The following is a 14,030-nucleotide window of genomic DNA, read 5'->3' on the forward strand; positions in this document are numbered from 1 at the left end:
CGTGCACTTCGCTTACTTTCACCTGCCTATAAATAACTAACCAGAGCAATCATGTGACATTGTCAAAAGAAATGCATATTTTTTCGTAGCGCCATGAGATGATGCATCGTGCCCCACAATTCCTAGTCGATTCGATGGCGGCCATATAGCGGAAGCTTCCGCAAACGTCAGTTGGGGAGACCTCCAAAAAAATATATGTAAAAATGCTAGGCACAAAATAAACCGCTATTTACAAAACGAGCAAAGGCGATGACATTCAGTGTGCGAGTGTGTGCACTCGCGTGTGCATGGCAACATTCAATAGCAGACTAATCAACAAACAAAATGCAACCTCACGAGCTGCAACCATGTGCAAATCGACAGAGGGAAAATATTGAAAAGCTTATTTAAATCGAATTACTTTCTGTCAAAAAAAACTGGAATTAATTTAAAGATTTTTAAGAGGTTTTTAATATAAAATCCCAAAAATATATTAGGTATAGGTTTTGAAATAATTCCTTTTTTAAGTTTTCTTGCGACTTTAAGTATTTACTAGACTGTTAAAAATGACTAATTTCAAATACATCATTTTTATAACATTTTTAATTATTCACACATTTTTAAATACTTTTTATAATTTAGTAAGAACAAGTTTTTTAATAATCTAAAATATATGTTTGATACTAAAACTCTACCATTTTTTCCAAGTGCAAACGCACACATGGACATAAAATAAAAACGCACACCCATGCAAATGCGGCAATGTATTGACCTTAACACTGAACGACATCGCACACACTTGCATTGCAAAATAAGAACTTGAAATAGAATAAATCGAGCGAGAGAGCAGTGCAAATAAAAAGAGAGCGCCGAGAGAAATAGACCACACGTGTGTGTGTGTTCAAGTTCACCCACACCAAGGCGAGGCTAACAGAGCGTCTACAGTTGAGCAAGCAGCGCACTGTTATCGCGCTGTAGATACCCTGTTAGATTTCCCCCTCTACTTTTTGGGGTCTCGTCTCTGCATTTCTGCGGAGTTGCAGGGGGCGGTGGGTGGTGCTGGGGCTGGGCACTATGTGCAAGGGGGTGTGGCCTGCTTCTAATGAGGGTTGCAACTCCAGACGGAGTTTCGGCCAAGTGGAATGAGTCAGACAGCAGTGGACTGGGCCCAAAAAGGAGCTTATTTTGCAGGAAGGATAATTGCCCTTGTGTTCGATTTTTATTTAAATAGTCAATATACTTGAGCATCTAATTGAGGGCTTAGGCGCGTAGTTCGAGAGTGAGAGGTCAACTTGAATTCTTTTAGTTAAGGGTTTTGAACAAATAACTCTTTGGAAGGATGGGCAATTCTCTTTCTTTTTAGTTCGAAAATCGAAATGTTCCCCAAATATTTTACAAATGTCTTTCTTTTCCTTTTTAGGATCTTTTGTTTTTGAATTATACGTTCTAAAACCAATTTTAATATCACTATCACCATCTTCAATTCTTTATTTTTCTGTATTTTTCACTTGGTCATTTAAACTTAGATCTTGGTTTCGTTAATATATAATATAACTATTTTCAGTTTTTGTAAAAACTTAGGATACAATTAAGTATTAAGATAAGTTACCCATACTAAAAGCGAGTAATAAGGAATTTTATATAGCTTATGTATAATCCGTTTCAGATTTGGTTAAATAGTTTTCAATTCATTTATTTTTGTACACATTTGCACACGTTTTACTTATTAATTTATCTCACAGAGTTTTAAGTTTTGATATTTTTTAATAATATAGGATCTCCAATCACTCACAAGGTTGTTTTCAACTAGATGTTTATATTTGCTTGAACTTGTATATTTAAAGCACAGATTGTTAGATGAATTTCCTATTTATTTGTAGCCATTTAGAATGTAATATTGTTGGCACTTTTCTGCACATGTTTAATTGAGCCATCCTTGATCATTATTTGTATAATTTATTTCCTTAAATTGGCACACAAAGCTCCCACAACACTGCACTCAATCCAAGCCATTTCCACGTACAAAGAGTCCACTTAATCGCACACATCCCGCAGATTCTTTTTGCATCCGCATCCAGGGGATTGCAACTTGGCCCGATCGAATTCTGGTGTTAACAAACGAAAGTTAACCGCCGATTGGTAAGACGATTGCGCAGAAGAGGAAGAGCGCGACAGAGGACGGAACGCGACGGTGCGTTCCACATGACGTATTCAAAATGACTGAGACCGAGACTCGACTGCAAATTTTCGCAAAAGTGAAAAATTCTACTTTCAATATGAAAACGAGCTGCGCTGCCGCCGTCGACGCCGACTGCGCTGCCCGGGCGGGAGTTGTGCAGCAGCAGCGCACTGTGGGTGTGGGTAAGGTAGGTCGTGGTATGGGAATGCACAGTGGGCACAGGGAGAAAAGGGAGAGAGCATCGCAGAGAGCGCGCGAGAGAGCGGAAGGCAGCACAGAACCTGCAGCGAATGCAGAGAACAAAGCGGAGCAGAGAAGTCAATGTACAAAGCAGATTGGGGGTGCAATGGACGGCGCACATGGAACTCAGACGTGGATGTCCCTACAGTGGGTGCCCGCTAGCGACGACCCAAAAATGTTTTCAACATTTTCTAATTTAAAATAAAAATGTAGGATAGCAGACAACATTGGATACATTTTATATGTTTTAAGTATTCCAAAACGCAGTTAAAGATTTAAACTGAAAATAAAATCAAAAGATATCGATAGTTTTAGAAATCTATAAAAATATAATTGATACCTATGACTATACTTTTATACCACTGCATTTCTAACAAACATGTTTAACCTTATACTTTTTAATAGAAAATAATTTTGGGGTTCCTAAGTTAAGACTCAACCGCAAATTCTTCAGATCTTCGTGATCTAATATGAGTTTATCTCCATAAACCTCTAGGAAATTGCAAGACATCAAAATCCTGACATTGCAAACTGCACTGTACCATGTTTTCAAAGCTTTGTACCCATGCTTCTGGTCTATTCTGTAGATATCGTGGTTCCCGGCTGGATCGACTTGCCCCTTTTGCGTGCTTCTTTTGGGGTTGCAAAGTTTTTGGCATTCCGGGAGTTGTCGTAGCACAGAAATTAAAAATAATTGCAAAAAGTCGGCGAGTGGGTGGATTTCTCCGGTACTTTGGTTCTGGCTCTCGGTCCTCTGTCTGTCTGGAGTTGCAACCCCTCGGGCAACGAAATGAAAGCAAACTTCAGACTCTACGACTTGGGGTGTGGAAAACGAGTGGGAATCAAAGAAGTACGAGGTGGAAAAGCAGGAAAAGGAGTACGAGGACAAGCGGTTTCCTAGACACTCGATGGGCTACATTTTGTTTGGTAAGGTCGGTCCAAGGAAGAGATACTTCCTTCATGAGCTTCGATTTTGGCCAACTCTGGGGGTTGCACTCTAATGGAGTTGGCTTCCTTTGTTCTTCAAGCTGTGGGGGAAGTTTTAAGGGAATAGTTCCTTGTAACCTTGATTTTCTTATTTGCTATTTTTGTTGACAAGACGAAAATAAGTTTTCAAGAACTTATAATTTGTTCGCCTTACAAATTTTAATTACAATCTGGGGCTCTACGGGAGTCTCAGCCAGTCCCGATCCTACCAAATGTCCTTAAAAATTTGTTTAGAACTTAGTTGAAGAGATTTCTGTTTCTTTATTACTAATATTTCCTTGCACAAGCAAAACAATATAGAATGTAAAATATTTTTGAAGTATAAGTTCAAATTTGCAATGAGCAATTAGTTAATCCCTTTTAACCTTGTTGGAACCCTTCGCAGATCTTTAACATATTTAGAATATGTAACTTGGCGCATTTTGTAGCCGAATCTTTCCCATTGAGGACCTCCAAATGCAACGAGGGCATCGCATTGAGACACTGGCCCTGGCAGCCACAATATAATAGTGGCCAAATATCATGGTCAATGACAGCGTCGTGAAATTTGCAACAGCCGACACGTGGCAGGGGCAACCAGACACCACCCTTTGGTTCCTTGGAGGGGATGCCACCCTCGACCCAGCCTGAGTCTGAATCTAAATCCAGCGAAATATCTCGTTCTCTCTCTCTGCAGAGAGCGGAGGTGCAATAGCGCATGTTTGGGAGCTGCAACGTTGCAGTTGCCACACGGCTGCACGAAGGTTAAAAGAGTTTTCAGGGGCACTACGGGACTTACAACTGCTTCACCCGGCGAGGACCAAGGACCAAGGGCAAGGACACGCAGGCATGCGCATTTCCGCATCCGCCGTCGGGTCCTTGGCTCCGATTCGGTTTCGTATTCGGATCCTTGGCTAGAAGTGCCTCATTGCCAAGGTCCAAAGCGTGGGGGAACTAGTGCAGCCAACTATGATATGCAAGAAATAGCCATTTCTAATTTTATACAAAATAAAGTACACATCGAAGCCATAATTATTCTTGATTTTTATGGAAAAAGCGTAAATATTAAGAAATTTATTTATTAGGTAACTTAATTTTACAACTAGAAATATTTATTTATTATATTTATTTTTTAGCTTTTAAATTTTAAAATGGGCTGGCATAACTGCACTAGGAAGCACCGGCTGTCCCTCAGATTTTATTCCATGATGCAGCCGCCGAACTCCTGCAAATGACATTGAGTGGGTGGCAGACAGTGGGCGAAATAAGAAAGGGAGTGCGTGGGAGGCAGATTAATTTCAGGGCTGCACATTGCAGTTGTTTTGCATTTCCTTGGCAAATTGTTAACTGAATTCACCCGTTGCACTGCAAGGATATATGCCACACACGTGTCGCCGACACCCACTCACGAGAGCACGGAAATTCGACATTGCCCCGATGGCCATTAAAAGGTCAGCAGATAAAAGTCCTTGCCTAGACTTGGATTAAGATGTAGAAATAACTAAAGATATAATCCACTGCAATATTTAAAACTATTTAAATGGGTTCGAAATTTATGAAGATAATTTATAGTCAAATTGGCTCAAGCATATTTTATTTCCTTATGATAATAAGAAATTCACTAAAACTCGGCATTGCACCGATGGCCATTTAAAGGTCAGAAGATAAAAGTCCTTTCTTAGATTTGGATTAAGATGAAGAAATAACTAAAAACATAGCTAGCTTAGTTCAAAATAAACTACGAAATTCCATAATTGTTTTTTCTGTTTACAAAATGAATTGGTTAAATAATATTGAAACTTTGTGAGGCGTACTTCAAAGAATCATTTAGCTCTTTGACAAAACAATCAAACAATCCATGGTCTGCGTCAAACTGCAGACCCCCAGACTATGCGATTTAGTCGAGTCCGAATTTACAAAGTGCTCCCACTAACGACATTTCAATATCAGACCCAAGCCAATTATTGGGTCAATGTGCGTGCCCTGAACTGATTCGGCCAGAATGCCAAGTCAAAGCGTAAATTGGCCAAAAGTGTGCTATAAGTCAGTCGCCTCCAGAGAGTTCATTGCGACTAATTCTCATCGGGATGTGCGGAGCAGGAGAGCAGAGGGTACGTATTTTGGTTTATTTATGGCTGAGCAGCCTTCGGGTCGATGACTCAGAGGGAATATTTGGGTTCCCCCTCGATTAGGGTCTGCCAAAAGTTTATCCTCTTGTCCTGCGTACGGCTTATCCTGTTGGCACCACTTGGACCTAAATTAGATGGAGATATATGGATAAATTTAAAAATTTTGATTTGATTAGCAATTAAAAATGAAATAATGAAATAATCATAATGAAAAAATGAATAATGATTTTCCAAATATTACACTTTTCATTTATTCTCCTTTGTTAAAATGATACTAAATATATTTTACTTTTTATTTTAACGATTTTTAATAATTATATTATATTACTTGTTAACAGCAATAAATTGTTTTTATTTCATTGTTATATGAAATCATTTCTAAAATCAATGTAGAAAAAATTAATAAACTAAAAAATAGAGGAGGACAAACCTTTTACTACAACTTTAGATTTTCCGTGTGTTCGAAGGCCCCTCATTGTTGTTTGTCCTGCTTTATTATTCCGACTTGCAGCCAGCAAAGGTGAATCATTGTTCCATAAACTCACACTTTTGGTCTGCCAGCCCTCTAGCACCGGATGAGTAAGCCAGGGAATTTGCGGCCAATGTTGTTGAACCTCCTAGGGGCATGTGTCCATTGCACCTGACACGCACTCCTGGATAGAAAGGAATATATTCAAACGGATGGGTATGGCGCCAAAGTTCAGGCGCAAGTTCAAAGTTCGTGTCGGATTTGGGTTTGCTTGGGCTACGGTAATATTTATTAAATGCATTTAGAGAATACAGGTAAGCTTATCCACTGTTGACGTATATATCGGTTTTGTATTTATTTTATTTAGCTGTTATATTACAGTATAAATGTTATAAAAGTTTTTTTTTAAAAGAAAACCTTAAAAAATTAATCTATAGCAATATCTAATAAACATTTTAAAGGTGTATACTTATTCTACAAACTTATTTTATCTTCTTTTAAAACAAATTGTGAAAACGCCTTAAAACATTAAAATTTTAAAATTGTAAAAATAGTCAAGGTCGGTAAATTCAAATCTAGGACGGATCTTGTTTTCTATCATAGAGCTTTCCACCGAGAGCAAACTCGGAAATTAAAGAAAATTATCATTAGAAATATATTATTTTTAGTACTTTAAGATCAGATTACACTAATGAAATGTCCAACTTTTTGCAACCAAGTCTATTTGTATAAAATTTTGAATAAACAAATATATACATTTTATTTAAAAATAAGACTTTAAACAATTGATATTCTAAGCGTTTTAAATTATTTAACATTTAAGGTATTTCTTAAGCTTTACAATTTTTTAAAAAACATGTATAGGTATTTTATTATTAAAATGGAATAAAATGAAATCATAAATTTTACAATCATCAGAATTTGTAGAGGTAAAGCGTATGGATCACTTCAGGATAAGATGTCCGTTGTAGCTAAAAAACATAATTGAAAGAACAAAAACTGTATGTAATGTTCAAAATGCAAATTCCACTCACAAATCGTCGAAGCCATCTTAGCTTATCTCGGCAGTACAATATCAGTTCAAAAGGTTCCTTTCGCGTCGCTGCATTAACCTTAAGAATATCCACTAAGGAGGTAACAAATGCTTGGTAGATTCTAATACCACCCAAGGGAGTGGAAAATAGTTGCAGTTTCTGACAGCTTCGTATCACTTGAAGGAAACTGGGCCCATCGAATGGTGCCGGTTCACAACTCTCGTCTATTTCCTCTATATTCTTGCCATTCTTCAAAATAAAGCTGCAGACGTAACCTCTTATTCGGCATTTGCAAAACTTTATATAAAGGGTTTTAAGCTTTGGACAATCGGGTAATGCTGTGGAGATTTCGCAGTTCTGCATTTTTAAATCTTTTAAGTTTGGCCATATCATGGGGTGAAACCCATCTGGTGGAGATATACAAATATTGCTCACAGTCAAACACCGGAGATTTGTCATCTGTCCACAAATCTGGAGGAGATTAACCGCTCTGCATCTGTATCCCCTTCCTTGATAGTCGAGTCTCAGCTCTTCAAGAGCAACAAGTTTGTGCAGCTGGTTTACTATAAAATTAAATAAATAATAAATTAAAAACAGAAACACCTTTTCTAAACTCGAACATAAATTTATTTAGTACTTTTATGTTTGTTTATTATATATCTTAATGTGTTCTCTTAAAACGATTGAGCAATGAATTTAAGTCGGGTTTTAAATAAGCATATGTATACATTAATAATACAAATTAAAAAACAAAAGAATTATCATTAGTCTACACTTTTTCTAAAAGTGTTAATATATAAACATAAATATCACTGGTAAGCTTGAAGTCGAAATTAATTTTGATACGAAATTAGGAGTCAAAACAAAATCGACAAATATATAGTTGGAATAACGTAATCTGATAATCTTTGTAAGATCCACGGAGAAGAATTGTACCGTTTTATATCTCCCGAACTGGAATATCAACAACCGCTTATCACATTACACTTTAAACTTTATTCTTTTAACCCATTAATGACCAGTGAAATCCAGAAAAATAAATTATTTTAATTTTAAATAAATAGACATAAGAACTTGGTTTTTAAAGTGCCAGATAAAAATAACTTTATTTTCAAATAAAAGATCCCTTTACTTACAACACATTTATTATTATTTTATAGTGCTCACCTCCTCTGTCAATGTATCCTTCATACAACAATTTTCTCAAGTTTTTCAGTTCTGCCACGGCATTGAGGATCCTCGGCGATTGACAACTGTCGTTGAGTTTTAATTCGACCGAAATTAAAGATTTCGCCATGTTGAGCAGAAAGGAGTGAACGCTGTTACTGTTCCTCAATGTTACACTAATGTTGACCGATTCCAGGTTGGGACAGTTCTTCGCTATCGATTTGGCCAGCAGATCACTCCAAGTGTCCGACCCACAGGTGAACTCCACAATTGACGGACCACATTCCGCCAACAGAACACGATATAGCCGAACCGGAAAATGTATTTTTGGGGAGAACCTCCTGTAATCACTGCCGCTGTGGTAGGAAAACGCTTGTCCCAGATATTCATGGGCCTGCGCCAGTCGAAGTTTGTCTCTCAGATTTCGTAAGTTCTTAAATATTATATCGAGGACTTCGAGGGGCAAATCGGTTAAGGTCCGTTGATTTCTCATCGCAGGTACCCATACCCTCGAGAGAGGAGGGCAAACTTAGAACTGATGCAAATTAACTTTTTTTTACCTCCGAAGAAGAGAGGCGGTCGAGATAAGAGCGAGAACGCTTAAATACCGCTTACTCAAAACTGTGTAACAGGGTATCCAAGTCACAAACATTTTATTTAAATGCCAATCTAATTAGTAATATTTAAAAAGTTTTTAATAAAAACTAAATTTTTTATAGAAAATGGGTGTTTTTATTTTAATTTAAGCTTGGACAGCTCCTACTTCAAGTGGGCAAGTGGAAAAATCCAAGTCATATTATTATGAAAACACAGCATATTGTAAAGGTGGGATTAAAAAGCCATTTATTTCTTTCCTACTAAATATATTCCTTATAAAAGAATGGATAATAACAAAACATTTTATTATGTATATATGAGTAGGTAGGTATATTTATTTTAAGGAAAAACTCTTGAACAGAGTCCTCAATTACCACCCTCATACAATTCAATCAATTCTGAATTGGGGGTTCGAAGAAGCTAAAATAAACAAAAAGTTATTTCTTTAATAAACTTACTTTTTCACACTCACTAATCTTCGGAACCATTTCCATTTAATACGCCTACTTATAACCAGTTCTAAAGGGTCCTCACGCGTAACTCCATTGGCCTCTAGAATTTCCACTATGGCAGACACATAGGTTGAATAGAGTTTTATGTAGTCCATTGGAGTATAAAAGTAACGCAATTTGGGACATCCTCGAAGCAGTTGAAGAAAGCCATCGGCATTAATTGGAGGATAACAACTCTCATATAACGTTGTAAGATTTTCTCCATTTTTGAGAATAAATCCTAAAATATAGCCCTCAGTACGACAGTTGAGGCTTTCAATATCCAAGTATGTGAGCTCTGGGCAGTCTGGCAGCTCGTTGGACAATTCGCATCTAATCAAGGACAGAGATTTTAAAGCTACCCACATCTCTGAATAAGGTTCTTCTGACGAAACTATTTTTATGTTGAACGCAGTTAAGTCTCGGAGTTTCCTTAGTGGAGCACAAACTCTTAGTAAGTTGACAGAAGTTTTTGTTAGATAATATTGGTTTTCAATTGCCAGTTTCTCCAGGGCGACCAAATTCTGTATATGGTAAACTAAAAAAACAATTTAAAGAATATTAAATCTAATAAATCGATTTAGGCAAATCAAATAAGTTGAAATAAGTTATGAAACTCACCATTCTCGTCAACATTTCCTTTAAATGATAATTTTTTTAATTGGGTAATTTCGCTGACCGTTTTTAAGATATCTTGTGGAAAACTTTCCCTTTGGTCCAATGTAACCGATACTAAAGAGCTTTTCATCTTCATTATAAAAGACTGAACACTCTTAACATGCGACCTATATACACAAGTTGATAACGACTTGAGATTAGGACAGTGCTTCACAACAGCCTGCGCTATAAGATCGTTCCAGTACAATCCGGCAGAGAGTCCATTGTAGAACAGTTCCTCAACTTCTGAGCCACATTCTTGTATTACGAATACCCACAATTCGGGGGTTAGTTTGGTAGAGGGAGCAAGTTTTCTGAACTCATTGCGGCAGTGAAAGGCAAAAGCTTTCCCGAGCTTTTCACAAGCCTGAGCCAGACTCACTTTGGTTTTCAAGTAACTAAGATTTTTGAATATCAGATCGAGGACTTCGAGCGGCAAATCTGTTATTGTCCGTTGGATTTCCATTGCAAGCTTTACGCTCGGGAGCGATATGCAAACTGAGAACTGTGGCAAACAACTTCCAAAGAGAGGAATGAATTCGCGAACTCAAAGAGAGGAAAGCGAAAAAGCTGTTCACTGCACTCTTCTTGCAATTCCCTACTTTATCTTAATTTAAGTGTTTATGCTATATTTCATCACAGAGCAGGATGTTGTCATAATATAAGACTTATTAACATCGAAATGCTCTTAAGCCTTTGATTCTAATTTTTTAAGGAATTTAAAATGTTAAATGTTCGACTAAAAACAATTTAGATTTTTTTTTAAGTTAACCAAATTAGAAAACATAAATAAATGGTGTCATATCATTATCTGGGTTTCAAATTATTTGTGAAAGTGGTGAAAAAATATTTCTTTAAGATCCAAACTTTTTTAAACGAAGTTACTTTTTAATTGGTTTAGAATTGTTATAATGTATTTGTTTGCTTACTTACTTACAATTTTTATCTATATTTATCTAAAACCAAAAATACCTAAAAATTATTTAATGGGTCAGTTTTCCCAAAAAGATATATAGATTCTTAAGTATGAGATAGAGGGCTTTAAATCAGAAGTTAATGCTTTCGAGCGCGAGAACTGTTCCAAAACTAATCGAGAGAAAGCGAAATGCCAATTCTTGAGCCCTTTGAGAGAGAAATCGAGAAAACTTTTTCTGTCTGTGTTTAGAGTTCACTGACGTTACTAACTGTATTGTAGCCAAAAAATACCAATAAATCTTTCTTATTTACATGTACCATAAATTAATAAAAGAGATATATATTTCTGTGTAATTAATATTTTTTTCTTTATTTTTTGATATATTATCAAATGGGTTTACGTTTACCCAGTACCCTCATACAGATCGATCAACTCAGCATTGGGAGTCCGAAGAAGCTGAAAATTAACATTAAGCATTATTTTAAAGCATCTTGCTTTATCGCACTCACTAATCTTTTGAACCATTTCCACTTAATGCGCCTACATATGACAAGTTCCAACGGGTCCTCCCGCGTTACTCCATTGGTCTCTAGAATGGCTATTATTCTAGACACATAAGCCGAATAGAGTTTAATAAATTCCATCCGAGTATAAAGATATCGTAATTTTGGGCAGCTCCGAAGGAGTTGAAGAAAACCCTCTGCATCGATTGGCGGCTCGCATTTCTCATACAATGTATGTAGATTTCTTCCATTTTTTAGAATGAATTTAAAACTGTAGCCTTCGGTGTGACATCTTGGGTAATGAATATCCAATTTTTTTAGTTCAGGGCAGTCTGGCAGTCCCTCGGAAAACTCGCAAAAATCTAGTGTCAGGGTTTTTAAGCCAACCCACATATTCGAATGTGGCTCTTCAAACGGCATTATTTTTATTTTATTTAAACTTAAAACTCGCAGATTCCTTAGTGAAGCACAAATTCGCAATAAGTTCACAGGAGGCTTCTCCCAATGACTAACGTGCTCGATGCTCAACTTCTCAAGGGCGATACATTTTTCTACGTGATGCACTAAAAAAACCCTCTAAGAAGTTAATTCAAACAAGGAAGTAAATACCTCGAGTACACATTCAAATTTTAAACAAGAATTGGAAATATGCCAGTAGCTTTAAAACATAATTTAAAATGATAATGAAAATATTTATATAGTATTAAAGCCTTTTCGCGGAAAATACTCACCGTTTTCGTCCACATATCCCTTGAATGACAATGTCTGTAATTGGGTCATTTCACCCACAACTGCAAGGACGGTAGCTGGAAAATAATCTTGTTGGTCTATTTTCACCGATTTCAGGGTGCTTTTCAACTTTTTTAAAAATGCCGGAACACCGACTTGGCCAGACATAAATAGACGAATCGATACCGATTTCAGATTGGGACAGTGTGTCACAACTGCCTCGGCAATCAGATCGTTCCAGGAGTAACCCGAATCACCGTAGACATACTCCTCAATTGTGGGTCCACATTCCTGAATAAGAATCGCCCATAGTTCGGCTGTTAACTGTGCTCCGGGCGATAGACTCCTGAACTTATTGCGGCAGTGAAAGGCAAAAGCTTTTCCGAGCTTTTCGTGAGCCTGAGATAGGTTCACTTTGTATTTCAAGTAAACAAGGTTCTTGAATATCAGATCGAGGATTTCGTAGGGCAAGTCGGTAATAGTCCGTGGATTTTCCATTTCAAGCTTTTGCCTCGAGAGCGAAATGCGTACTGAGAACTATGTCAAAACTCATTGTGTCGAGAGGCGAATGCAATTGGCCACTCTAAGAGAGGGTAAGCGGGAAAACTTTTGATTTCTCTTCACTACATTTCATTAGCTAAATCTTGGAAAACTGCTTAATTACAGATTCTAAGATTTAATTCTTTACATTATATATTACTTTTTCAAAAATGTATTTAGGTATCTGGCAGGGGGTTTTGCAAAAATGTTATTCCAGATCATGGTAATATTACCATACGATGATGGTGTTTTTGTAGCTTTGTTGATTATGCCTTTCTATCTTAAATATCTAACACATTTATCGAAAAATCGGTAAAGTTTTGCCGCATTTCCTTGGTTGCACTTTTCCATGGAGAGTCAACTGAAAACTGACGCAAAAAGCTCTTTTTCTGACCTAAGTCGAGACTTTTGAACGGAAAGAGAGTGTATAGAGAAGAGATTGCATCACTTTCAGTTCACTGGCCTTTCGCAATATATTGTGCAACATTTTGATGTAAAATTAAAAAATATAAATTATTTATCGAAAGGTTGTAGACTGAAAAGTGTTTTACCTACACACGTCAAATCGATATTATATTTTTTTATTCAGATCGAAGACCTCAATCTGATATAGTCCGGTGTGATTCGTGATTCCATTGCTTTACGTGTGATGCAAGGTCCAACAGAGTGTTTGTATATATGATCCCACATGTGCAAATGCGCTACTGTTGTTAAACATATCCTAAAAATAGACCTATTATTATTTTATTTTATTTTAAGTATTCAGAAAAAAGAAACCACATTCAGTACTGATGTACATACTCATCGGAGTCCCCACTCCTACACGTATTTAAGGCCAAGTCCAACTGCGGCTTGGCCCCAAAGTTGACTGCGTTTAATGGCCACTTATTTGGCCAACAGAACATCAAGCAAGCTCTGCAATATGATATAGATTACAGTAATTATGCCGCCGTAATGCACCAACCCCTTGTGACAGCCCCAACCCCTTTTCATTCCACTCTCGTGCCCAGACAGTTGTCCTCCTTCTCCACCCAAAACTTTCGCTAATTTGTTATGTTGCAGCAGTAAACAAAAAACTGCAATGGCTTGAGGGAGAAGACAAGGGTTGAGATACACAGAAATATAAAGATGATTTCTTTAGAAATTTCTGAGCCAATAGAGTAAAGCCTCTGATGATTTAGTGATTACAATTTTGAGGTTATACTTGCAATTTAACTGATATGCTTTTGCTTTGTCAATACCCATTGGCCTGCCTTACAAAAATTCGTCACGTCCATTCTAACGCCCACAAATAGTCATCTTTAAAGCCATCTGGAGGTACAATTATTTTAAATTAGATTAAAAAAGTAAAGGGTATCTGTTAGTCGAGGCACTCATTTAGCGTACTCTGGTTTTTTTATTTCCTCAACTATTTAAATTCATCCGTTTGTTATC

The 14,030-nt window shown here is 36.9% G+C and overlaps 3 protein-coding genes across 4 annotated transcripts; all 3 read right to left on the reverse strand.

The window, feature by feature from the left end:
- Nucleotides 1-6,412: 6,412 nt before the first annotated feature.
- LOC119553415 lies at nt 6,413-8,673 on the reverse strand. Its single transcript, XM_037863792.1, has 3 exons — nt 8,164-8,673; nt 6,997-7,559; nt 6,413-6,933 (listed from the first exon to the last, which is right to left on the reverse strand). Exons 1-3 carry the CDS (start codon nt 8,654-8,656, stop codon nt 6,877-6,879), a joined length of 1,113 nt encoding a protein of 370 aa, XP_037719720.1. The 5' UTR covers nt 8,657-8,673; the 3' UTR covers nt 6,413-6,876.
- A 359-nt stretch (nt 8,674-9,032) lies between these two features.
- Nucleotides 9,033-10,400, reverse strand: LOC119553943. Of its 2 annotated transcripts, none has more exons than XM_037864636.1 (3): nt 10,291-10,400; nt 9,233-9,789; nt 9,033-9,180 (listed from the first exon to the last, which is right to left on the reverse strand). In XM_037864636.1, exons 2-3 carry the CDS (start codon nt 9,617-9,619, stop codon nt 9,127-9,129), a joined length of 441 nt encoding a protein of 146 aa, XP_037720564.1. In that variant the 5' UTR covers nt 9,620-9,789; nt 10,291-10,400; the 3' UTR covers nt 9,033-9,126. The 2 variants fall into 2 exon arrangements, with proteins under 2 accessions (XP_037720564.1, XP_037720563.1); XM_037864635.1 differs by having other exon boundaries at nt 9,873-10,394.
- A 768-nt stretch (nt 10,401-11,168) lies between these two features.
- Nucleotides 11,169-12,559, reverse strand: LOC119554179. Its single transcript, XM_037864971.1, has 3 exons — nt 12,059-12,559; nt 11,334-11,890; nt 11,169-11,280 (listed from the first exon to the last, which is right to left on the reverse strand). The coding sequence occupies exons 1-3, from the start codon at nt 12,552-12,554 to the stop codon at nt 11,227-11,229; spliced, it is 1,107 nt and encodes a 368-aa protein (XP_037720899.1). The 5' UTR covers nt 12,555-12,559; the 3' UTR covers nt 11,169-11,226.
- Nucleotides 12,560-14,030: the final 1,471 nt, after the last annotated feature.

Source organism: Drosophila subpulchrella, chromosome 3L (genome assembly GCF_014743375.2).
Source record: "Drosophila subpulchrella strain 33 F10 #4 breed RU33 chromosome 3L, RU_Dsub_v1.1 Primary Assembly, whole genome shotgun sequence".
In the NCBI taxonomy this organism is placed as follows: domain Eukaryota; kingdom Metazoa; phylum Arthropoda; class Insecta; order Diptera; family Drosophilidae; genus Drosophila; species Drosophila subpulchrella.